Consider the following 26,206-nt stretch of genomic DNA (forward strand, 5'->3'; position numbering starts at 1 on the left):
TGCTGGGCTCACAAAGCAAAAACACACAAATCTTAATGCAATGAACAGTATTTCAAACCTTATTTCAAAAGCAAAACCCAGGGTTTAAGACGTCACAATCTTCCAACAGTTCTAGTCATCCAGACGGAGTAGGAGCTGATGCATGTTGCATATGAGATGTGCTCTTGATCCAGGCTTTTTACGTTCACACCCAAATGAACACATTTAAAGTGGTGAGATGTTTCAGAAAAAAGCATTAACCTATAAAAAGCTAGCCAAGAGCATATCAGGAAGAGGGCAAAGGGAGTCATTGGCAATTAAAAGTAGACAGTTCTCACTAGAGCCTAGGACACTTTATTAGAAACCAAGTATATCATCAGCAAATAAAAATAGTTATCACCCCCATTAATACAACATAAAGGATTTTACATTCAGCCTAGGTACAGGGAGTAACAGATCCTCCTGCCTACAAATCTATGACTTGCAAGTATCTTCCACTACATGATTACTCTATATCGTACATAGCCCTTATTTAGTAGAGGGATCCAAATATTCCTTTTAGGCTTACAAAGTCCAATACATTCACTCTCTCTTCCCTTTACATGTCTAATAGTAAAAACTATTTTTTTTTTCATGCAAAAAAGCCGTTATTCAGCTGAAGAGAAAAAAATCAGACAAAATAGAGATGGCAATTAAGGAATGGACAGATTATTATTGGCACATGCCCAACTAGTGACAAACAAATGCAGTACACCATGACTTAAGAATAAAGGTCACATTACAGGGATAACTAAAACAACTACATCAATCTGAGCTAGGGAGTGTCAAATGGGAAGGGAGGGCTGAGGTTACCGATTTTATTGATACAACTTAAAAGCAGAGGAGCAAGCACTTAAATACAATTTATGGTAACAGAAAAAAATACTGCAGAGAGCTGTTCAAAGACCACACCAAGTTGTCTGTATCATTAATTTCCAGTGTTTCACAATTAGTAAAATACATAGCTACATATCCCTGTAAGATAAAAATACCTTTCCCCCTGAATTACACTGGGGTCAGGGCAGTAACACAAAGCTACTGACCCAACAGTTCAAGTGTGTGCAGCAAATGTCTTAGCCACTTCTTTCATATAGCTATACAATTAGAAACTAAACAAGGAGCTAGGTGGTTGTGGAAAAAAAAACAAAAAACAAAACATTATTGTGCTCATTTAATTTAAAAAAAAAAAAAACCCTGATGAAAAATTATGTGCCAAGAAGCTTAGACTATAAAGATTTTTTATTGCATTTTTAGGTAACCTGGAAGTTCTTATCCTGAAGGGGAGAAGTTGGTTTTCAAAACTACCTGAACAGATACTAAAGTGCTTTATTAACTGGCTGGCTTCACAAAGATTTCCTGGAATGACAAAAATTATAGTAGTAAAGGGATACCAACTATTTCACAAAATAGTAAATTCCCACATCACTTATGACCAGAGTCATAAGAGACACTGGAACACTCGTCCTTATTAAGTGGACAGTTGCATATAAAGAACCGATCATCACACCCTTTGGATATTCAAATTACTTACACAAAGCCGAAACATGGTATCACAGACCTTTACAAAAAAAGGACAATTTGTTTCTTCCTACACTTTTTTAAATTTTGCTTCCAATTACAGTTCACAAATACAAGAGTCCTGACTTTTCAACCTTTCCAGTTGCAGTTAAAAAATGAACACTTTCTAAAAGTTAAGGTCAAGTGTTACAACAAGAGAAGAATGATTCCCATCGAAAAGTACACAGATTTTACTTAATGATACTCATGATAGATTGTAAACTGGATCGATCACATTCTACTCAACTGGTATCAAATGAACACATCAGCATTACAAGTATTAAATGTTTTTCTATTACTCTAGAGAATATAAACCAAAACATTAATATGGCAGTTATGTTCTTTAGGCACAGTTTAGTGATTTTTTTTTTTTAAATAAATAGTATTGAATTTCGGTTGAAGTTTTAAACTCAATAACCAAAGGGTCAAGAACTCTGATCAGGAGGGGGGGAAAAAGAATAACTTTAAACTAACAATGTAAGCTGTTTAAAATTTCTAACACTTTAACCTATCTGGGTTTTATTTAAGAGTACTTTATTAAAAAATACAAGGAATCTGAAAAAAGATCAATACAATTATCTTACTGTACAAAGTCATATGCTGTAGCAGTTTTAACTAAAATTTAAAAACACAACAAGGAGGGCAGCCCTTTAGACCAATTTATTTTATATCCACTTAAAATATCATCCAACAAAGGACAATGACGTTTACATCTGGGACAGGTATACATAACTCGAGGCATCTGCAGTCCATCGTGCCCACTGAATAACAACTTTGCTGCTGAAATTTCTTAAAACTTACCAAACTAAAACAAAAGGCTGAATGATACAAAAGGAGGAGCATTTCGGTGTAGTCTGTTCTGTCAATTGGCTTTTTAAAAAGAGGAAACACATCCTGTTTCCCCCAGACCAGTAAATAAGCAAGAGCTACATGCAGCAGTGTGAGTATTAAGACATTTCTCAAGTCTTTTCAAATGAGTCCAAGGTGGGGATGGGATGGGGGAGAAAATTGATAGAAAAACATTGCTATAGACACCGTAACAAACAATAAATTTAGATAATTTAAAATTAAAAAAAAAAAGGCAAGAGGCAGCATTTCAGCAGCAAAGTGCTCGATAAAAAGTATATTGAAGAGGGTAATACACGAGAGTTGGGATAAGAAGAGGGCAGAAAAATGGGTCAGCAGGATGGGCGAAGGCCTCAAAGGAAATACGGCGTCGTCGTTCTGGGAGGAATAACACGTTCTGAATCTGGAACTGCCCGGAATAACTTTGGTTCTCTTGTATTTACATCTTTGAAGACCATGATCGAAGCAATATTTCCACAACGATAGCAGTAATTAGGAGCTGACCATACTGTTACCAGCTTCTCATCAAACATAAATTTATAGCCTTCGTGCACTAGTTGGTGTGCTCTGCAGATGAGTTTTAAGTTGTTGATATGGACAAACTGTAATTTAGAAAGGTTTTGTTAAGTAACCAGCACATTAAAAAAAAAAATCATGCTACATCAATAAAATAATATCTAATGAAGTGTAAATCCTGTTACTACTAGAGTTCTCATGATTACAAAACCCATTCTACTAGTTATCCCCAAAAATTCCAGTAAGTTACACACAAACACAGCTGCTTTGGCCTAAGTTATGGAAATCATCCAGTCACGTAATTATTTAAAAGTTTCTGGACAAAAAAGCATTCTATAAGTACTAGCAGATATGAAAAAAGTTTTTATGGTGTAATAATAAGTATATTGCTATTAACATCTATCATACTGAGGGTTTAGTATGATCCTTAAAAGAATTCTGAGATTTATCGTCCTTCTTTTGTAACTTAACAGAAGCTCAGAGAACATAAATAACTTACTTAAATTATGCTGAACCCAGCTCTTTCATTCCATTATGTTGGATTACTTCCTTATATAAGCTCATCCCTACATGTGTATGTAATGTGTGTGTATTTAACTGAAAACAGCCTAACCTCAAAAGCTGGCTTTTCACTATAAAAACACATATCAAATCATCATGATGTACATCTAAAACTAGTACAACGTTACAGGTCAATTACATCTCAATTAAAAATATAGTAAAAATTGTTTACCTGTGTGTGTGTCTATCTTGCCCTTGCTATATTAATATTTAATTGCAATATTTGAAAGAAAAGAAACATTTATTTTATACATATTACCAAGTGGATACTGAGGAAGACATACATGATAAGCTAGATGAGAAACAGACAGTTGTTATCTATAGCCACATAGTTCTTTATGTAGTCTACTAGCAACCAACAAACCATTTTCTCAAAAAAACTGGCTTTACCTCATTTGTGACCTTTGCGCCAAAAAGCCAACCTGCTCCTCGGGGACTGATTGCCCAAGTATCCACATCTTCAGGATCTGACCAAACCAGATCACAAAATGCTCCTTTATGAGGAATTTCCTGATTCCGTTCAATGGTTCGAATTTGATCCAGTGTTTTGATATCAGGAGATAAACCACCATGAACACACAAAATCTGCTCATCTATTAACTAGCAAAAAGGATAACAGAGTTGAAAGTGTAATAATAAACCCAGTCATATCTAAATTCATCAATGAATGCTAATGATAACAATATAATTGAGATGGCAATTGGATGAAAGTATGCAAAGTGTTACTGGCAGGAAAATACTTAAGCTTTTACAAAGATTTCCATAAACTTACAGCTGCTACTGTGAGCATGTCGAAAACTTTGGTACAATATCTCCAGGCATTAGCATTTCCATATTTGGTTTGGCACTCATCTATCAAAGAAACAGAAGAGTTCTCATTAATGAAGTTCTGAATCTGCTGATAAAAATAAAGAATACTTCCAATAATAAAGAAGTTTAGCTTAAACTAGGATGGCAAATTATGACACTTATTGAGCCCTGGTAGGTCTTCCATGTAGAGCCATGAAGGAGACGAGTGTTTAACTAGTCTAAGAATGTGGTCCTGCTTTTCATTCCAGAAGCAGCCCTACAAAGCAGCTGACATCAACATGCTATAATCAGGGAGAGCTAAATATTAAATTCACATAACCCAAAACAAATGCTTTTATCTAGTATGTTATTCACACTGGACAATTCTATCAAGCTGAGTAATTTCTTTAATGTGACCACCTTATTCTACTAGGGTAAACTAATTAGAGGACCCTTAATTACAGGAGCATGGGTAATTCCTATCTCAACATTTCTCAGGCCTAGATTGTCTCCTCTGAGATTTCTGCAAATCATGCAATGAAATACTTGAGCTTCAGTAAGTACACCTGCAGTCATCACTGGGAGACAGACTGCCAATCAGGTCCTTACATATTCCTAGCTGAACACTTTCTATGCTGTCTACAACAGTTAATAGGATATTCATCTCTTCTTTCAATTAATACCATGGAAGTTCTGTTCTTTGACTTCTTCCTTAATTTTGAAAAAAAAAAGTAACATATCGTTATTACAATGATATAGAAGACTACAGGGTATGGTCCATCCTCATGATTCTCTAAATTACATGTCTGTGTGAAGCAGGATCCTTATGTAAACTCACCATGAGAGAGAGAGCCAAAGCATAAGAGACTCGTAAAAACTGAGAACAAACTGAGGGCTGACGGGGGGTGGGTGATCGGTACTGAAGAGGGCATCTTTTGGGATGAGCACTGGGTGTTGTATGGAAACCAATTTAACAATAAATTTCATATATTTAAAAAAAAAAAAAAAGAAAGAAAAAAAAAAGAAGAAAGAAACTCACCATGAGAGCGCTAACACTGAGCTGAGCTTGCAGACAGGAATCTTGTCTTTTTCATCTTCATACATACACAAAGCATTTGGTTCACAATAACTGCTCAGTATACATTTATCAGTGTGAACTGAAGGCCCAATATAATTAATAGCTATATATGGACATTTTTACTACTTCAAAATCAATGTTAAGTTCCATGTTGACTAAAATTATCTCCCACCTGAGGAGCTCGTGGGCTTCCTGTCATTAAAACCATAGATAGGCACAGCTTGGGAACAAGAGAATTCAATACTAGATGTTATGCTGTTGTCATTTTCTTCCGTAAAGGCATCTTGATTAAAATGTTGTCTTTAAAAAAAAAAAGTCTTCCTTCTTCCTTCTTCCTCCTTTTTTGCCTTTCATTGATAAATGTTGGTCAGGGGCACCTGGATGGCTCAGTGAGTTTAGTGTCCCACTTCAGCTCAAGTCATGAGCTGTAGGTTCGTGAGCTCAAGCCCCACATCAGGATTCTTTGTTCCCCATCTCTGCCCCTCCCCTACTCATGAGCATGCCAGTGCATGCGCACATGCTCGCTCTCTCTCTCAAAAATAAACAAACATTAAAAAAATAGACGTTGAGCAAAAATGAACTACTGGGACTTCATCAAAATAAAAAGCTTCTGCACAGTGAAGGAAACCATCAGCAAAACTAAAAGGCAACCGGCAGAATGGGAGAAGATATTTGCAAATGGCATATCAGATAAAGGGTTAGTATCCAAAATCTATAAAGAACTTATTAAACTCAACACCCAAAAAGCAAATAATCCAGTGAAGAAATGGGCGAAAGAGATGAATAGACACTTCTCCAAGGAAGACATCCAGATAGCCAACCGACACATGAAAAAATGCTCAACATCACGCATCATCAGGGAAATACAAATCAAAACCACAATGAGACACCACCTTACACCTGTCAGAATGGCTAACATTAACAACTCAGGCAACAACAGATGTTGGCAAGGATGTGGAGAAAGAGGATCTCTTTTGCATTGTTGGTGGGAATGCAAGCTGGTGCAGCCACTCTGGAAAACAGTATGGAGGTTCCTCAAAAAAACTAAAAATAGAACTACCCTATGACCCAGCAATTGCACTACTAGGCATTTATCCATGGGATACAGGTGTGCTGTTTCTAAGGGACACATGCACCCCCATGTTTATAGCAGCACTATTCACAATAGCCGAAGTATGGAAAGAGCCCATACGTCCATCGATGGATGAATGGATAAAGAAGATGTGGTATATATATACAATGGAGTATTTACTCGGCAATCAAAAAGAATGAAATCTTGCCATTTCCAACTATGTGGATGGAACTGAAGGGTATTATGCAAAGTGAAATTAGTCAGAGAAAGACAAAAATCATATGACTTCACTCGTATGAGGACTTTAAAAGACAAAACAGATGAACATAAGGGAAGGGAAACAAAAGTAATATAAAAACAGGGAGGGCGACAAAACAGAAGAGACTCATAAATATGGAGAACAAACTGAGGGTGGCTGGAGGGGTTGTGGGAGGGGGGATGGGCTAAACGGGTAAGGGGCATTAAAGAATCTACTCCTGAAATCATTGTTTCACTATATGCTAACTAATTTGGATGTAAATTTTAAAAAATAAAAAATAAAATTAAAAAAAAGATGTTGATTGGGGCGCCTAAGTAGCTTAGTTGGTTAAGCGTCCAACGGGCTCAGATCATGATCTCAAAGCTCGCAGGTTCAAGCCCCGCATCAGGCTCTGTGCTGACAGCTCAGAGCCTGGAGACTGCATTGGATTCTGTGTCTCCCTCTCTCTGCCCCTCCCCTGCTCATGCTTTGCCTCTTTCTCTCTTTCCAAAATAAACACTAAAAAAAATTTAAACTTATAAAAAAAAAGTTGGTCAAATTTGGGGGTGTAGTAATATGTATAATAACAAGCTTAGAGCCAGTTGGCTTTTATTAACACCACAGTATGTACTATCCAAACTATTAACTGTCTTGCATAAGAATCAAAAAATTTTAATTCAAATGGTACTTGGTATTTTATGAATGAAAACCAGAAGTAACTTGTAAAAACAAGTAACAGCCATCTAACTTTTCAATTACTAATAACAAAGTTATATAAACAATAAATTATCAAAATTTCTCAATTTAATAATTCACAATGGCTTACAAATCAAAGAGTTAAGAGTTTACTTATCTTTATTTTTTAGCTTACCTTTATAATGACAAAAAAGAATCCAAAATATAAAATCCAAAACTAAAGGGTCATGAGATAAATATTTTCAAATTTCTCAATATCCACCTTAACTGTGCTTAAGGAAATTTCATGTTAATAATCTCAATAGCTCTGCTGTCTTCTTCAAAGAGCTTCCTAACCTCATTTTTTTTTTTAAAGATTTTATTTAAGTTTGAAAGAGCTTGTGTGCACACGCACAAGACGAGGGTTGGGGACAGAGAGACAGGGAGAGAGAGAATCTCAAGCAGGCTTCATGCTAACAGCGTCAGCACCCCCTGAAAGATTAATTGATTCATGGCGCCCCTTACAGGTTTTACTTTTAAGTAATCTCTATATTCAATGTAGGGTTCGAACTCACAACCCAATAATCAAGAGTTACTGCTTTACCGACTGAGCCAGCCAGCCTCTCTCTAACCTCATTTTTTAAAACTTTCAACCATATAAAAGTTTTATAGAAGCAGATATTTTGCTTTTAATGGCTAAGTTCTGTTTCTGATCTCTGAGGTCCTGGCATTCTCTGGAGCAAGCACACGGGCAGACAAATGGATACATACATACATACATAATTTTATATATGTAAAAGGATATTCTTTCAGCTATGTGTATAACAGCAATTTAAAAACAACTCCAAGGTTCAATGTTAAAGGTATTAGTTTAATCAATTATAGTACATCCATATAGTGTAATATGATACAACTATAAAAATAATGTCAATGAAGTGAAAAAAGGCTGGTCACAGCATTAAGTGAAAAAAGCAGGTATGTACACACACAAAAATATGTTTACAAACACACACATACACACATATACATAGAATAGGTTCTCAAACTTTAATTTTTTTTTTAACGTTTATTTATTTTTGAGAGAGAGAGAGACAGAGCATGAATGGGGGAGGGGCACAGAGAGAGGGAGACACAGAATAGGAAGCAGGCTCCAGGCTCTGAGCCATCAGCCCAGAGCCCGACACGGGGCTCGAACTCACGGACCGCGAGATCGTGACCTGAGTTGAAGTCGGACGCTTAACCAACTGAGCCACCCAGGCGCCCCGGTTCTCAAACTTTCAAGAGCAGAACATTCACCTTTAGCAGATTCTAGGATTCCCACTCCAAAAGGTTTTCAGTGGGGTCCAACAATGCACATTTTTAACAAGCACCCCAGATGATTCCAATAAGGTAAACTGAGGACTACACTTTGAGGCACACATCTAGAAAGATGTACACCAAAAATTTAAGAATAGCTCTCTCACCAGGGGCACCTGGTTGGTTGAGTGTCCAACTCTTGATTTTGGCTCAGGTCATGATCTCACAGTTTATGAGACTGAGCCCCACAATGGGCTCTGTGCTGACAGTGCAGAGTCCGCTTGGGATTCTCTCTCTCCCTCTCTCTCTACCCCTACCCCACTCTCATGCATGCTCATGCTCTTTCACTCTCTCAAAATAAATAAATAAGCATTTAAAAAAAAAAAAAAAAAAAGAATAGTTCTCTCTCCATGGTAAGGTTCTTGATTGGGGAAAGAGGAGGATTTAAAGGTTGAGAAAGTAGGGGTGCCTACGTGGCTCAGTCAGTTGAGCCAAAGTCATGATGCCAAGGTTGTGGGATCGAGCCCCACATCAGGCTCCACACTGAATATGGAGTCTGCTTAGGATTCCGTTTCTCTCTCCCTCTGCCTCTCTTACTCTCAAAAAAAAAAAAAAAAAGAATCAGAGAATAGAAAGTCTTACCATAAAATCCATACACCTGTGTTATCTGTCTACTCTCATGATTTCCTCGCAAAAGCGTAATACGATCAGGCCATTTAGCCTTTAGTGCAAGAAGGTAAGTGAAGGTCTCCAAACTATAGTAGCCTCTGTCTACAAAATCACCCTGTAAAATAAAAGTTTACAGTTAGAAACAATAGCAACAATATTTTTTTAATTATACCAAAGTGTACAAACTCAGAGACCCAGTCAAAAATAACAAAAATGAAGAATCAAACATTGAATTATTTGAAAATTGGATTTTAACAAAAAATTCAAATTGAAGTAAATAACTATTTCTACCAAATGTCTGTGCTAGTCTTAGGATTCAAGAGCAGTGCAGGAACCTGCTGTGCAATTCTCTCAAGGATCTTCCCTGGAAAATCACCATTTTTCCAATTCTCTATCGCCTACACTAGCAGATATTTCTAAAAGGTCATGTGTGAATCAAAAAATTTTAGATGAATTTCAAAAATCACCTTAACTGCATCAGAAAAGCTACTAAATTGAAGAAATAGTATTTTTGTAAAAGCAGATACCAAAATTATACTACTGTTCTGGGTTCAGCTTTGTATTTAACAACTGCATGTAAAGCCATACTAATTATACTTCTCATTAATGTCTTACTTGGGACAATATTAGAACAATAGGAAGACACCTAAAAGAATAGGAAAGTGACCCACAAACCTTTAGAAGGGAAGAAAATGACAGGATTCAGACAAAATTCAACAGTAACATTACATTCCAAAAGGAAACTAAGCAAATATCCACCTTAATACCAAATGTGTATATGCCTATATTCATCAATCCACAGATTAATAAACGATGAAATTGCTCAAAACGTGTGATAAAACAACAGTAAAATTAAGATTTGTGTCTTAAATCTATGGTTCTGGGCTATATTTCTGCCAGTCACTACTTAGGGCTACAACCCAGTCCTATGCACACAGCAATTTACTAAAGCAATTATTTTCAACTAGATGACATGGCAAAATGTAAAAAAATACAGAATCACCTTTTCATATATTTAAATAGTGAATGTCACATAGCAATGAAATTATTACATAATTTACATGTAGCAAGTCAGATCCTTTCCATTTTAATAAATATTTGGTATCATTAGGGTTTACGTACCATAAATATGTAGTTTGTGTCAGGAACCTGACCTCCAGTTCTGAATAGCTCACAAAGGTCATAAAACTATAAAAGAAAGGCAATATATGCTGATTACAAATTCCTGTGAAGGAGTAAAATAATAAAACTGAGAGCAAAATGTGTAAAGAAGCATTTAATTAAGAAGACCTCAAATATTTACACTTACAAAAAGAAATTAAGTGTGAGCAAAACTGCCAAGCACACAGCTCTCAAGCTTAAAAAAAACCACTAAAATAAATCTCACAATTACCATTAAAGTCATTCCTAGATCATTAATATTACAGGCCTTCCCCCTCAAATTTCTGTCATTTATCTCCCCATCTATCACTTGAGAATTTTTTTTAAGTAATTTCTATGCACAGCATGGGGCTTGAACTCACGACTCTGAGATTAAGACTTGCATGCTCTACAGACTGAGACAGCCAGGCATTCCATCACTTGAGTATTTGAAATAACTGATCATTTATCTAACTTGTCAATAAGCTAACCTAACCACCCCACCACATACTCAGTATCTATTTTAGTGAGACAAAAGATAAGAAAACAAGTGGATAAGAATTTCTTTCAAAGAATAAATTTACATGATACTTCATAGTATCTTGAAGAGCAAATCAACCTACCTTCCTACACTCTACTTTGGAGATGTGTGTACCCTCAGGCTCTACAGCTATGGAGTGTCTTCTCAATAATTAGTAAAACAGAACTGTTTATTTCATCATATTCTATTTGACTGAAAATTGGAAACTGATAAATTGTCCATTTGGTAACTTCAGTCAACTAGATTATCTTAATCCTAATTTCTAAAGAAAACTTCACAGTTTTTCTAAGAAAGGATTTTGAATTAAAGGAATTGACTGTAATATATTATACCAACTACAACTAATTATTTCCTATACAGTTATCTTCTACACTTGAAACTAAAAAATTATTACTTAAATTTCTAACACTTAGTACAGAAATCTTAGTCACAGTGAACAAAACTGAAATTTAAATGTTAACTACTAAAAGAAAGAAAGCACTACTCTTTATAATGTTTCATAAATCTGAAGCGTTGTTACTTGCTTAGAGTTAAGAAAAACTTTAACAAGTTTACAATAAAATTTTCCTATCTTCTTAAAATTAGCAAGCAAATAAATGAAACAAATGTTCAACTCAGTCAAGTGGTAAACTTTTGTCCAAAGTATTTGCTGTCCATTTCTACTATGTAAAGACCTTCCCTTTGAAAGTATACTTCTCAATTCCCAACCCACAGATGTATATATGATATATATACATATCATTTACATAGTATATACACACACACATAATATGAGCATGTGTGTGTATGCGTGTGCACACACGTGTTACTCTGGCCTAATATTTCCACTTCTTTGACTATATCCTAAGGGCAAAAAGAAGGAAGGAAGGAAGGAAGGAAGGAAGGAAGGAAGGAAGGAAGGAAGGAAGGAAATAAATGCTGTGTGAAAATATAGAAAATGTGTTACAACATCATTTATAACAACAAAAGAAACAACCTTCACGACTAACATAAGACACTATTTTAACAAAGTATGATCTACCAACTCAAAGGCCTGGACCAATCGTGAATAATGATTATAATGCCTGGGTGGCTTGTCAGTTGAACATCCAACTTCGGCTCTCATGGTTCATGAGTTCAAGCCCCATGCGAGGCTTTGCACTGACAGCATGGAGCCTGCTTCAGATTTTCTGTCTTCCTCTCTCTCTCTGCCCCTCAACTCACTCTCTTTTAAAAATAAATGTTAAAAATTTTTTCTTTTAAATACTAATGGTTATGATGGAAACTATGTAGCAAAATAAAAAAACAATTAGGGAAAAGAATGTAACACAAAAATTTACCTATAATAAACTACACAATTTTGTTATGTAAAAATTGAGTATGTACACACAGAGAGTCAGAAAGGGAACATTTAAAAGTTTTATAAAACATTTGCTTTTGTAAAGGTATGGTGGAAGTGTCCTTTAACTCCTATTCATGTTTATAGTTCTTATAGTTCTTATAGCTATATGTTCTTAAATAAAAACTTTTTAAGTTCCCATTTACCCTATATACATTTAAAAGATGATCAAATATTCTGCTTTAGGGACCCAACAGTTCCTGCCCCAGAATGGAAGTTTTGCCAGAATTAACGAACATAATAAACATTTACTGAGAACATGTGAAGACAACTAAGCTTGTTCTACATTACTGGAAGCTCACCTCATCATTTCACAAATAATCTCTAACGTGTATTATGTTTTCCACATCACAGAAACTCTATAAATGTTCTCATTTTAAAACACAAGCAATCCTGAAGTGAATTTTATTCTATTGTTTGAGGCAAGGAAACAGCTGGCTAGCTCAGTAGTTTTTAAACTTCTTAGCTTCAGGAACATTCATAATTCATATTCTTAAAAATCAGAGGTCCCCAAAAAGTTTTTTGCTTATATCAACTATTAACCATATTAGAAATTAAAACTAATCACTTTTTAATATTTAATTTTTTAAATCAGTAACAACTCATTAAATAGTAACATACACAGATTTCTAATGAAAAATAAACAATGTTTTCAAAAACAAAACAAATTTAATGTCTGGCTAAATAGATTTTCATAACCTGACTCTGCATTCAACCTGTTGGGATATTTTTATTTTACAAAAGAGTATTTTAAGAACATTAAGAAATAACGGTACATATTCTTTTAATACATCAAAACTTGACAAGTGGTCTTTTCCTACTCTGTTAGTAACAAAGATAGACTGGTCTAACACTCTCAGTAGCTAACACATTGGTAATTTGGAAAACAGAAATGATATTTCATTACACATCACCAAAAATCATATTTGTTAATATCACACTAACAGAAAAGTAAGTAAGTAAGTATGTATGTATGTATGTATGTATGTATGCATGATTTTCCAGAAAAGTCTTTAAGTATCAGAAGCTGATAGCCTCAGGGCACCCAAGTGGCTCAGTCAGTCACCTCCAACTCTTGATTTCATCTCAGGTTATGATCTCACAATTTGTGGGTTCAAGCCCTGCATTGGGCTCTGTACTCTCAGAGCTTGCTTGGGATTCTCTCTCTCTCCCTCTCTCTGCCCCTCCCCTACTTGCTCACTCGCGCTCTTGTTCTCTCTCTCTCTCTCTCCCTGGCCCCTCTCAAAAAAAAAAGTGACAGCATAGGCCTGTCACAAGCTAAAGTAGCCTCTTTTTTTATGGAACACTATTTTTACTTGAGATAATGAAAGACATACTATGGGTATTTGGCAAACATCTTTGCAACAGTGAAGGAAGTGAGCCAGTCACTTCAAGGAAACAATTGACAGTATTTATTGCCAATGACAAAATTTGAGTTTTCAAATGAAAAAAATAGGATTGAAAATTTAAGTCCACAGAACTGTCACTGTATCATATGTCTTACAGCCACAATTCCATTGTATGTATACAGCAGACTGAGTGAGTGTTCTGTTCAGCTTTCACTCCCAGTTTAAAACCAAAAACCAAACCAAAAAAAAAAAAAAAAAAGAAAAACAAATACAAATACCTCTACAAAACACAGAGGGTTTCCAGCTAGGCTATATGGTGACAGTAAGAGTCTAAAGATGAGGTGTACTCCTCCTGCCACTGCTTTGAAACTCTTAAGAAACAAACAAAAACCTAGCAGATGAGAAAAGGAGACAAATCCTCCTCCTCCTATTCTAGCAGTGACTTGCTGTGAAATCACGCACCAACAATTTTATCTTTCTGAACCTTTGCTATCTCATTCCCACTAAGGAAATGATACATTAAAATATGACATGAATGAGTAAAGTGAATAAATAGAAATGAATAGAATAGAAAATTAGTGCCTAAAACCAAAGCACCTCTTGTTAATCACAATCACTGTGAACTGTCCACATTTATTTTCTCTCTTCCCCATTCCACAGAGCAATAATGCTGCATTCTATCCACTTTGCAAGTATAATTTCAACAAATTCCATGAATAATTTGATCACTGCTTTTACTCACTGTATTAGTAACCAGGAATCATTAGTGTCACACAGACTGAGGCAATCTACCAAATGACCAGCTGTTTTTGTTGTTCTTCTGGTGGCTTTTTCACAGCACAAATGGAAACACACATGGACTATGGACAGTACAAAAGCTAAAAATCTGCTCATGAAATTTTACCTGTCCGTGTATGTCTCCACACACTGTTACTGGTGTTGATACTGGCTGGACATTTGACTCTTCTAAGAGGAGGTCACAAACATAGTCACATAGCCGCTGTAGAAAGAGAAAATAGAATGCAACCTTTCACTACAATATTAAAACTAAAGATCAAATGCAAAAAAGACAAGAATATGTATATTGTTTCACAGGAAAGGAAACTACCCTTTAATGATTCTATGATATGATTTCTGTTTTTTGCCTTCATCTCATAATGCCTGCGAACGATACAATGGCTATTCCAAAATACAAACTCCCTGGCTACACAGACAATAGGTTTAAGAAAACATCTTTAAAGAAACTGTAAAATGATGTTTTTCACCAAACAAATAAATATAAGAGTAAATAATTTTAACATGAAAAGTTTTTTATCTACTAATTTCTATCTACTAATTTTTAAAGTAAATTGCAAACCATGCACTTACCATATGACCTAGCAACTGCACTCAGCAATGAAAATTTATGTCCACATAAAAATCTGTGCACAAGTGTCCACAGAAGCTTAATTCATAACAGCCAAAAACTGGAAACAAATCAGTGTCCTTCAACAAGTGAATAACTGAATTAACTGCTATATTCATTCCATGGAATACTATTCAATAATAAAAGAAACCACTGACACATAACAACCTGGATGAATCTCAAGAGATTTATGTTGAGTGAGGAAAAAAAAAAACAAAACCCTATCCCAAAAGGTTACATAAGGTATGATTCCATTTATACAACACTCTTGAAGTAACAAATTTATAGAAATGGAGACCAGCTTAGTGATTGCCAGGGGTCCAGAAGTTAGGAGGAACAGGAGGGGAGTAGGTATGATTACAAAAAGACAAAATGAGGAATCCTTTTGGTAATGGAAATGTCTGTGTCTTGAATATGGGGTTGGATACATAAAACTACAGATGTATTAAGATTGCATAGAACTGAATACATACACACACACACACACACAACACAAATGAGTACAATAAAAACTGGTGAAATCTGAACAAGATCATGGGTTGTGTCAATGTCAATATCCTGGTTGTGGTACTGCTACCACAGTTCTACAAGACCTTACTCCTAGGGAAAACTGAGTAAAGGGTACATAGGATCTCTCAGTATTATTTCTTTCAACTACAAATAAATCCAGTTATTTCAAAATAAAAATAAAAATTTAATTAATTACAAAATGTAAACCTAAAATTGAGGAGTCACCCTACTTTTTTAAAAAGAACTGTAGGGGCACTTGGATGGCTCAGTTGGGTAAGGGCCCAACTCTTGATTTCGGCTCAGGTCATGATCTAAGGCTTCATGAGTTCCAGCCCTGCATCAGGCTGTGTGCTGGCAGCAGAGTCTGCTTGGGATTCTCTCTCTCCTGCCCCTCTCCCCACTTGCTCTCTCTCTCTCAAAATAAACATAAAAAAAAAAAAAAACTTAATGAAAAACTATTTGTCCTCTGAAAACATACCAAAAGATTTTGTAGAAGGAAAATGATTCTCCCAACAGTGCTATGGAGAAGGAAGTGTATCATCTTGCTCTCCATGGAGAACTGGAGGAGAACCTACCTTCCAAGACCAGTTTATACTACAGTCAGAGGCCCTACTGGGTTTTATGATAGGTCTGCCAAGAAAGGAGAAACTACACAAGCATTAAAAAAGTATTTTATTATTTTTTTTAATGTTTTATTTATTTTTGAGACAGGGAGAGACAGAGCATGAACAGGGGAGGGTCAGAGAGAGGGAGACACAGAATCTGAAGCAGGCTCCAGGCTCTGAGCTGTCAGCACAGAGTCCGACATGGGGCTCGAACTCACGGACCGCGAGATCATGACCTGAGCCGAAGTCGGCCACTTAACGACTGAGTCATCCAGGTGCCCCTAAAAAAGTATTTTAAAAATTTTACTTACTTACTTAATTAATTAATTAAAAGGGGAGGCACCTCACTGGCTCAGTCAGTAGAGCATGAGACCCTTGATCTCAGGGTCATGAGTTCAAGCCCCAGGTTGGGTGTACAGCTTACTCTTAAAAAAAAAAAAAAAAAAAAAAAAAAAACTATGCAGACATAATGAAATTATTTTAAACACTAAAAAATCTAAACGCAACAACTTACTTAAACATATGAGAGACACACTTTAACAGCTATAGCTACTGTATACAGAGCCAAGCATAGGAAAGAACTCACAATGAGAGGGCAGGGGAGGCCCCTTGAAAGAAAATGAGGGGAAATATAGCTGCTCAAAAATTTCAAAATAAAATGGCTTGTTATTATTCCTAGGGTAAGTTCATGATCTTCAAATACCACCTCAAAGGCAAGATCTTTCGTTTGGCCTAGAGTCCTTCTGGCCTTGGGTGTCTGCGTAGCTAGCTCCCTCTTGGGTTGAATTTCCCACAATCTTCAGATGCTTCACCGATCTTTACTCCTGCCAATAATCCATCCACTATTCATAATAGGAATAGACACCAGTGAGTAAAACAATGTTTCTGAACTCAGAGCCTTACCTTTACAATAAAAGATGGTCTCTCAAGGTTCTTTAAGTTACACAATTCTGGCTTACATTTGTAAAGGATAAAAAATCCAGCTTTTTCTTTCCTATGTAGGGAAAAACTCAGTCTTCCCTAGTGTGTGCTTCTTTCCTGTGTGTTTCCTTTACTAGTCACACAGAACATTCACACTCTGGTCACCAAATGTGCAGAGGTTTTTTCCCCCCACAACAAGAAATTCTCTGTGACACCAGCTGGTTGTCCTACAATTTAACTCAATTCTGCCACTACCCATCCAGATCCCACAAGGGCTCAGTCCCACAAGACTGTGCCACCTCTTCCCCACCACAGACACATACTACAGACATCAATCACAAGTTCAGGTTATCACCTATGTTTCTGACCAACTGGCTGCAGATCAAGGGTTACGGAGGTTACAAAGATCTCCTCCTTGGGTTTAATTAATTTGCTAGAGCAGCTCACAGACTCAGGAAAACATTTACTTACATTTATCAGTTTATTAAAGAATATGACAAAGAGAATGAATGAACATCAGATGGAATGTTCCCCCATACTTCGGGGATTTTATGGAGACTTCATCATGTAGACATGATCCATTATTAACTCCATTTTCAGCCCTTCTCTCTCTGAAAAGAATGGGGGGCAGGACTGAAAATGCTAAACTTTTTTTTTTTTAATTTTTTTTTTCAACGTTTATTTATTTTTGGGACAGAGAGAGACAGAGCATGAACGGGGGAGGGGCAGAGAGAGAGGGAGACACAGAATCGGAAACAGGCTCTAGGCTCTGAGCCATCAGCCCAGAGCCTGATGTGGGGCTCGAACTCACGGACCGCGAGATCCTGACCTGGCTGAAGTCGGACACTTAACCGACTGCGCCACCCAGGCGCCCCGAAAATGCTAAACTTCTAATCACGGTTTGGCCTTCCCGGTGACCAGCCTATATCCAGGAGCCATGTAGAAGCCCACCCAGGGTTACCTCATTAGAACAAGACATTTCTATCACCCAAGACATTATAAGGGTTTCTATGATAGGAACTGGGGGCAGAGACCAATATACATTTTCTATTATATCACAGCACCAAAGACCACCTATGTCAGGGGGGCCTGGGTGGCTCAGGTCGTGATATCACTGTTTGTGAGTTCCACCTGGCACCAGGGTCTCTGCTCTCAACTCAGAGCCTGCTTCAAATACTCTGTGGCCCTCTCTCCCACTCGCATGCTCTTTGTCTCTCTCTCTCTTAAAAATAAATAAACATTAGGGGTGCCTGGGTGGTTTAGCAGGTTAAGTGGCCGACTTCCATTCAGGTCATAATGTCATGGTTTTTAAGTTCAAGCCCCAGGCTGGGCTCTGAGCTTTGCATTTTCTGCCCATCCCCCATTTGCATGTGCACCTTCACACACACCCCCCCTCAAAAATACATAAACATTTAAAAAAAAAACAAACCCTCCTATGTCAAATCTCTCACTGGACCCAGATGATAAGACTGAGACCCACAAGCATTCAGGTCACAATGTTACTTAATTTTTCCAACAGATCTGGGATCCTGGTTACCCACCTCTTTTCACTGTACTATCTTGAATATTCAGCTGTTCAACATAACAAATATTTACTGAGAGTCTAATATGATTACCAGTTATTATTCTAGAAACAAAGTAAATAAATAGTAATGACCAAACAGAATAAAAGCCCTGATCTCAGGGGCTTATACTCTAATGAGGAGAGGTATAGAAAATAAACAAGTAAAAAATATATACATATTACTTTTTCAGATACTAATAAGAGGGAAGGAAAAAAATGAAGCCCTGTAATAGGGATAAAAATGGCAGAGGTGGGTAGCAGGTACCGATATTTTAAATGGGGTGAGCACAGAAGCCTTACTGATAAGCAACTTCTGAGCAAAAATCTAAGAAAGGTAAGTTTATGGGGGAAACAGCACTGAAGCCAGAGAGAACAGTAAGTAAAAAATGCTCAGAGGTAAAAGGATGCTCGGTGTTTCAGAAACATCAAGGCTGGTGTAGTTAGTGGACTGAATGAGGAGAAAAACAGAAGTGCACCACAGAACACTTTTAGGTCCTTTGGGGTGAATGTAAGGACCTGGGCTTTTAATAGGAAGCCAGTAGGAGGTCCTAAGCAGAAGAGTGATAGGATCTTATGTCTGCTATGTTAAAAATGGTCTATGAGGAACATGGGAGTAGGGAAGAGGCAAAGGCAGAAACAGGGACACCAGTTAGGATGCTTCTACAATAATCTAGGTAAAAGTTAATACTGGCTTGGACTAACATCATGAAAATAGGAAATGATCACAAGTGAATGGATTCCAGATGTTTTCTGAATGTAGTATCCACTAGGTTTGAGAACAACTAGATAGAGAGTGTTGAAAGAAAGGAATCAAGCATGACTCAATGTTTTTGGCTTAAGTAACTACAAGGATGTTAATAGTCTTATCAATATGGTTAAGACTCCAAGTAAAGATTTTCTTATTGTAGATTCTTTGGGAGAGAGAGAATCCCAATCAGGCTCCACGCTGTCAGGATGCAGTCCAATTAGGGGTTCGATCTCACAAACCCTGAGATCATGACCTGAGCTGAAATCCAGAGTCACACTCTTAAGTAACTGGGCCACTGAGGTGCCCCACTTTTTTTTCTTTTAAATAGATTTAAGGGGCACCTGGGTGGCGCAGTCGGTTAAGCGTCCGACTTCAGCCAGGTCACGATCTCGCGGTCCGTGAGTTTGAGCCCCGCGTCAGGCTCTGGGCTGATGGCTCAGAGCCTGGAGCCTGTTTCCAATTCTGTGTCTCCCTCTCTCTCTGCCCCTCCCCCGTTCATGCTCTGTCTCTCTCTGTCCCAAAAATAAATAAACGTTGAAAAAAAAAATTAAATAGATTTAATTTTTAGAGCAATTTTAGGTTCATAGTAAAATTGAACAGAAGATATAGAGAATTCCCATATATCTTCTGCTCACAAACACATACAGTTTCTTCTACTACCAACATCCCATATCAGAGTGGTACGTGTTACTAATGAACCTACATTGATACATCATTATTATACAGAGTCCACAGTTTACATTAGGGTTCACTCTTGGTGTTATACATTCTATGGGTTTTGACAAATGTATAATGACATGTATACAGAATGGCAATATAATACAGAATAGTTTCACTGCCCTAAAAATCCTCTGTGCTTCATCAATTCATCTTTCCCTTCCCCCAAACCCTGGAAACCACTGATCTTTTTTATTGTCACCAGTTTTGCCTTTTCCACAATGTCATACAGCTTGAATCATACCTTAGTCTTCAGATTTGCTTATTTCATTTAATGATATGCATTTAAGATTCCTTCATTTTTTTTTTTAATGCTTATTTATTTTTGAGAAAGAGAGAGAGCATGCACGCACGGAGGACGGGTAGAGAGAGGGGGAGACAGAGCATCCGAAGCGGCCTCTGTGCTCACAGCAGAGAGCCTGATGAGGGGCTCAAACTCATGAAACCTGAGATCATGACCTGAGCCAAAGTCGGACACCTAACTGAACCATCCAGGCACCCTTCCTTCATGTCTTTTAATGGCCTGATACCTCATTTCTTTTTAGTGCTAAATAATATCCCATTGTTGGGGCACCTGGGTGGCTCATGAGGTTAAGCAACTGACTCCTGACTTCAGCTCAGGTCATGATCTCACAGTTCTTGAGTTTGAGCCCTGCATTGGGCTATGTGCTGACAGTGTGGAGCCTGCTTGCGATTCTCTCTCACCCTATCTCTCCGCCCCTCTGCGTTCTCTCTCAATCTCTCTCAAAATAAATAAATCAAATTAAAAATAATTTTAAAAATAATAATGATATTCCATTATCTTGGTGTACCTACTTATTTATCCATTCACCTAATAAAGACATGTTGGTTGCTTCCAAATTTTAGCAGTTATAAATAACACTTCCATAAACATCCATATATAGGTTTTTGGGTGAACATAAGTTTTCAATTAATTTGGGCAAATAGCAAGGAACATGACTGCTAGATCGTATGGTAAGAGTTTGGTAAGAAACTGCCAAACAATCTTCCAAAGTGGCTATACTATTTTGCATTCCCATTAAGCATGAATGAGAGTTCCTGCTGCTCCACAACTCTGCTAACATTTGGTGTTGTCAATGTTCTGGATTCTGGTCATTCTAATAGTCTTGTGGTGGTATTCCACTGTTGTTTCAATTTGTATTTCCCTAATGATGCATGATGAGGAGCACCTTTTCATATGCTTATGTGTCATTTGTATATCTTCTTTGGTGAGGTGTCTGCTCCTGTCTTTGGCCCATTTTTTAATGGAGCAGTTTTCTTATTATTGAATTTTAAGAGTTCTTTGATTTGCATATTTTTTAAAAAACTTTTTTTAAAATTTATTCATTTTTGAGAGACAGAGTGAGCAGGGGAGGGACAGAGAGAGAGGGAGACACAAAATCTGAAGCAGGTTCCAGGTTCCAAACTGTCAGCACAAAGCCCGACATGGGGCTCAAACCCACAAACTGTGAGATCATGACCTGCACCTAAGTCGGACGCTCAACTGACTGAGCCACCCAGGCACCCCTGATTTGCATATTTTGGATGAAAGTCTGGTATCAGATGAGTGTTTTGCAAATATTTTTCTCCCAGTCTGTGGCTTATCTTCTCATTCTCTTGACAATGTCTTTTACAAAGTAAAAGTTTTTAATTTTAATGAAGTCTAATTTATCAATGATTTCTTTCATGAGCAGACTGTTTTGATTTGAGTTTAGTTTGAGGGACGGGGAATGAAGAATTCGATTTTCAACAACTTCATTGAGATATAATTCACATACCCAAAAATACCTCCAAAATTCAGTTGTTTTTTAGTATACTCAGTGTTGGGAAACCATCATTGTAATTAATTTTAGAACATTTTTGGTGCCTGCTGGTGGTGGCCTCATCACTGTGTGGGAACTGGTTGGTTGCAAACTCTGGGCTGGGAAGGACCACGCTCTCGGTGGAGGTGGGGGAACCAAGCCAAAGCCATGGCCAGTGCAGCGGCAGCAGTCGGACTGACTGTTGCTGCTGCAGGATTTGCAGGCCGTTATGTTTTGCAAGCCATGAAACACAATATGGAACCTCAAGTACAACAAGTTTTTCAAAGTCTACCAAATTCTGCCTTCAGTGATGGCTATTACAGAGGTGGGTTTGAATCCAAAATAACAAAACAAGCAGCAGCATTAATACTAGGCGTAAGCCCTACTGCCAATAAAGGAAAAATAAGAGATGCTCGTCAACAAATTATGCTTTTAAATCACCCAGACAAGGAAGGATCTCCTTATATAGCAGCCAAAATCAATGAAGCTAAAGATTTACTAGAAGGTCGAGCTAAAAAATGAAGTAAACGTGATGAATTTTAAGTTCTTGATAGTTTATGTATACAAGTGCCAGCTTTTTAGAATAAAATGCCTCAAGCTACAAACTAAAAAAAAAAATGTTCATCACCCCTAAAAAACTATGTACCCATTGGTAGTCACTCCCCACAACTCCACACCACCGCACTAGGCAATTACTAATCAATCTACTTTCTGTTTCCATGGATTTGTCCATTCTGGACATCTGGACTTTTTTTTTTTTTTTAATGTTTATTTATTTCTGAGAGAGAGTGCAAGAGCACAAGCTGGGGAGGGCAGAGAGGGACAGAGGATCTGAAGTGGGCTCTGCACTGACAGCAGACAGCCTGATGAGGGGCTCAAACTCACAAACCATGAGATCATGACCTGAGCAGAAGTTGGACACTCAACCAACTGAGCCACCCAGGTGCTCCTGTCCATGTGGCCTTTTGTGCCTTTTGTGGCCTTTTGGCTTCTTACGCTTAATATAATGCTTTTCGGGTCCATCCATATTGTAACCTTTGTTATTATTTTGTTCTTTTTTATAAATAAATAATATTCCATTGTATGTATTTACCACATTTTGCTTATCCATTCACCAGTCGCTAGACATTTGGGTTGTTTCCACTATTTGGCTAGAAGAATCTGATTTTGACATATTAAGTCTGAGGTGCCTATCAGATTTCCAAGTGCCTCAGATGTGCTGTAAACAAGTGATCAAATGAGTTTTGAGTTCAAGGAAAAGGCTATGGGTCAGAGAGACCAATTTAGAGATTGTCAGGATATACGTACGTACGTACATACATACATACATACATACATACATACATACATGAGACTAGAAGATATAACTAAAGTGGTAGCTACAAGCAGAGAAAAGGATAAGATCAATAAATGATCCTTCAGATATACCAATATTTAAAACTTAGGCAAAAAAGAAGGAACAAGCAAAAGAGCTTGGTGAGACAGAAAGGCAACCATGACAATGTGGTATCCTGGAAGTCCAGTAAACAAATGGACTCAAAAGAGGAGTGATCAAAGGGCGGGGACAAAAAAAAAAAAGAAGAAGAAGAAGAAAGAAAAAGAGGAGTGAGTGATCAACTATGTTCAATGCCGCTGCAAGGTCAAATTTTGGAGAAACAGCGTAGGGCTGAGAGGCAATACTCCTTTATTCCTAATCAACAAGTACTAATCCCAGATTATGTTCTCCTCTAAGACAGAAAAGGGGCACACCAATTAATGCCATGGCATAGTTTAGAGGTTAAGAGCATAGCCTTTGAAATAAAAAAAGACCAGAGGCCAAACAATCAGCTCTATCTCTTACAGATTACTTAGCTTACTGTCCATTACTTAGCTGTGTATCCCTGAGCAAGTTACTTGATTTCTGTGTCTCAGTTTCTTCATCCACAAAACAGAGACACCTACCTGGGGATATTCTAAGTATTAAATGAGACAGTGCATGCAAAGTGCTCTGCAGAGTTTTATACACATACACACAGTTATATCCTCGATCTACTACATAATAAGTGTACAATGAATTATATAAATTATATAAAACTCTACTACAGAGTTTTATACACATACACACAGTTATATCCTCGATCTACTACATAATAAGTGTACAATGAATTATATAACACATGACCCAGAAGGAGGGGTGCCTGGGTGGTTCAGTAGGTTAAGCACCTAACTCTTGGTGTCAGCTCAGGTCATGATCTCACAGTTCATGAGATCAAGTCCCACATCAAGCTCTGCACTGACAGCATGGACCCTGCTTGGGATTCTCTCTCCCTCTCTCTCTGCCCCTCCCCACCCCTCTCAAAATAAATAAATAAACATAAAAAATTAATAATATATATTTTTAAAAGATTTTTAAAATTAAAAACTTAAATAAACAAGGGCACCTTGCTAGCTCAGTCAGCAAGAACATGCGACTCAGGGTTGTGGGTTCAAACCCCATGATGGATGTAGATATTACATAAAAATACCTTTATAGGGACACCTAGGTGGCTCAGTGAGTTAATCATCCTACTTCAGCTCAGGTCATGATCTCATGATCTCACGGCTCATGAGTTCGAGCCCCATGTCGGGCTCTGAGCAGGCTCTGTGCTGACAGCTTGGAGCCTGCTTCAGATTCTGTGCCTCTGGCTCTGTCTGCCCCTCCCCCACTCACACTCTGTCTCTCCTTCTAAAATAAATAAACATTAAAAAAAATTTTTAATAACATCTTTATAAAGAAATAATCTTAAAAATAAAATATTTAAAAAATTAAAAAACTTTTACAAATAAATTAAATTTAATTTTATGATATAAATTACTCCTCAATAAGTCTTTTATATATATATACGTCTGTATGTATATACATAACCTGTTACTGTAAAAAAATAATAATAATAATTAGGGGTACCTGAGTGGCTCAGTCACGTGAGCATCTGACTCTTGATTTTGGCTCAGGTCATGATCTCACAGTTTGTGAGATCAAGCCCGCGTCAGGCTCCGTGCTGACAATGTGGAGCATGCTTGGGATTCTCCCTCTCCCTCTTTCTGTGCCCCTTCCCAATGTGTATGCATGCACTCTCTCTCTCTCAAAAGTAAATATTAATAATAATAATAATAATAATAACCATCTTGATGAAAACCACTTAAAATCACTCCTTGTAGAGATGGCTGCTCTTCCAATTTCAAACATTTCTGAAATGTTTTTTCTGATATTATACAATTTTTTAAATAAGAGAATATAATGATTTTTAATTTTTTTTAATGTTTATTTTTGAGAGAGACAGACAGACAGAGCGTGAGCAGGGGAGAGGCAGAAAGAGAGGCAGACAGAATCCAAAGCAAGCTCCAGGCTCTGCACAGAGTCCAGTATGGGGCTAGAACTCATAAACTGTGAGATCATGACCTGAGCTGAAGTCAGACACTTAACTGACTGAGCCACCAGGCACCCCTACAGTGATGTTTTAAAGTACCTATCTTGTGGGGGGGGGGGGGGGGGGGGGCGTAAAGTACCTATCTTGGGACCTTACCCACTTTATTTAGATATAATGCCTTGTCTAATTAATATTTGTACTATTTTTTCAGGTACACTCACCAAACCTTCTCAAAGGGAATTTCACCAATGTATTTATAGAAGTACTTTGCTGATCTGTATAAGACTGGGCAGAGTTTTCTGTCTGTTGCCCATGAGGCCTGCATCTTTTCAGGCATTTGCCTCATTCACACTCCCTTCTGGATTTTACACCTTTTAAGAAAAGGTCAAACTTCCATCTGTGAAGGTCGGAACCCATACCAGGAGTTTCAACGTTTCCCCCAATACATCCTCTGACACAAGCTGCCAGGCTACCTCCCATTCTTCTCTCCATAACGCATCTCTGGAAAAGTTCTCTATTTCCTACCAGGTTGATCAGGCTACTTGCCCACTCTCACGAAACTGTTAGTTACTTGTAAATTTGGAGGCTCCACTGTGTACATCCCTTTGAAGATCAGTTACTAAAATGTTACCCAAACAAACCTACAAACCTACTACAAACTCCATCCTGAATTAAGCCAATTTGTCCTTCAGGGAGGCCTGTCCTCATCCTGCATTATACTACCCTCCCTTCCCAATTGCTTTTTCCCAAATTACAACACTCTCTCTATATAGATAGATATAGATATACATATATATTTTATTTATTTATTATTTTTTTAGTAGG

The 26,206-nt window shown here is 37.3% G+C and overlaps 2 protein-coding genes across 2 annotated transcripts in view; one reads left to right on the forward strand and one right to left on the reverse strand.

Annotated features, from left to right (window-relative positions):
* Positions 1 to 313: 313 nt before the first annotated feature.
* PPP6C (protein phosphatase 6 catalytic subunit) overlaps positions 314 to 26,206 on the reverse strand; it is a 34,198-nt gene continuing 8,305 nt past the window's right edge. Inside the window, exons 2-7 of the mRNA XM_043566916.1 lie at positions 14,628 to 14,723; positions 10,438 to 10,503; positions 9,289 to 9,430; positions 4,271 to 4,350; positions 3,889 to 4,098; positions 314 to 3,023 (exon numbers count right to left, since the gene is read on the reverse strand). Coding sequence (XP_043422851.1) covers positions 2,775 to 3,023; positions 3,889 to 4,098; positions 4,271 to 4,350; positions 9,289 to 9,430; positions 10,438 to 10,503; positions 14,628 to 14,723 — 843 coding nt within the window. The 3' untranslated portion in view covers positions 314 to 2,774. The remainder of the gene's footprint in view (positions 3,024 to 3,888; positions 4,099 to 4,270; positions 4,351 to 9,288; positions 9,431 to 10,437; positions 10,504 to 14,627; positions 14,724 to 26,206) is intronic.
* Positions 22,134 to 22,538, forward strand: LOC122475184 (mitochondrial import inner membrane translocase subunit TIM14-like). Its single transcript, XM_043566921.1, has one exon. The coding sequence runs from the start codon at positions 22,164 to 22,166 to the stop codon at positions 22,515 to 22,517; it is 354 nt and encodes a 117-aa protein (XP_043422856.1). The 5' UTR covers positions 22,134 to 22,163; the 3' UTR covers positions 22,518 to 22,538.

This window comes from Prionailurus bengalensis, chromosome D4 (assembly GCF_016509475.1).
Source record: "Prionailurus bengalensis isolate Pbe53 chromosome D4, Fcat_Pben_1.1_paternal_pri, whole genome shotgun sequence".
Taxonomy (NCBI): domain Eukaryota; kingdom Metazoa; phylum Chordata; class Mammalia; order Carnivora; family Felidae; genus Prionailurus; species Prionailurus bengalensis.

Coding starts and splice junctions, on each gene's coding strand:
- LOC122475184 (XM_043566921.1), top strand. CDS start 22,164: ATGGCCAGTGCAGCGGCAGCAGTCGGACTGACTGTTGCTGCTGCAGGA.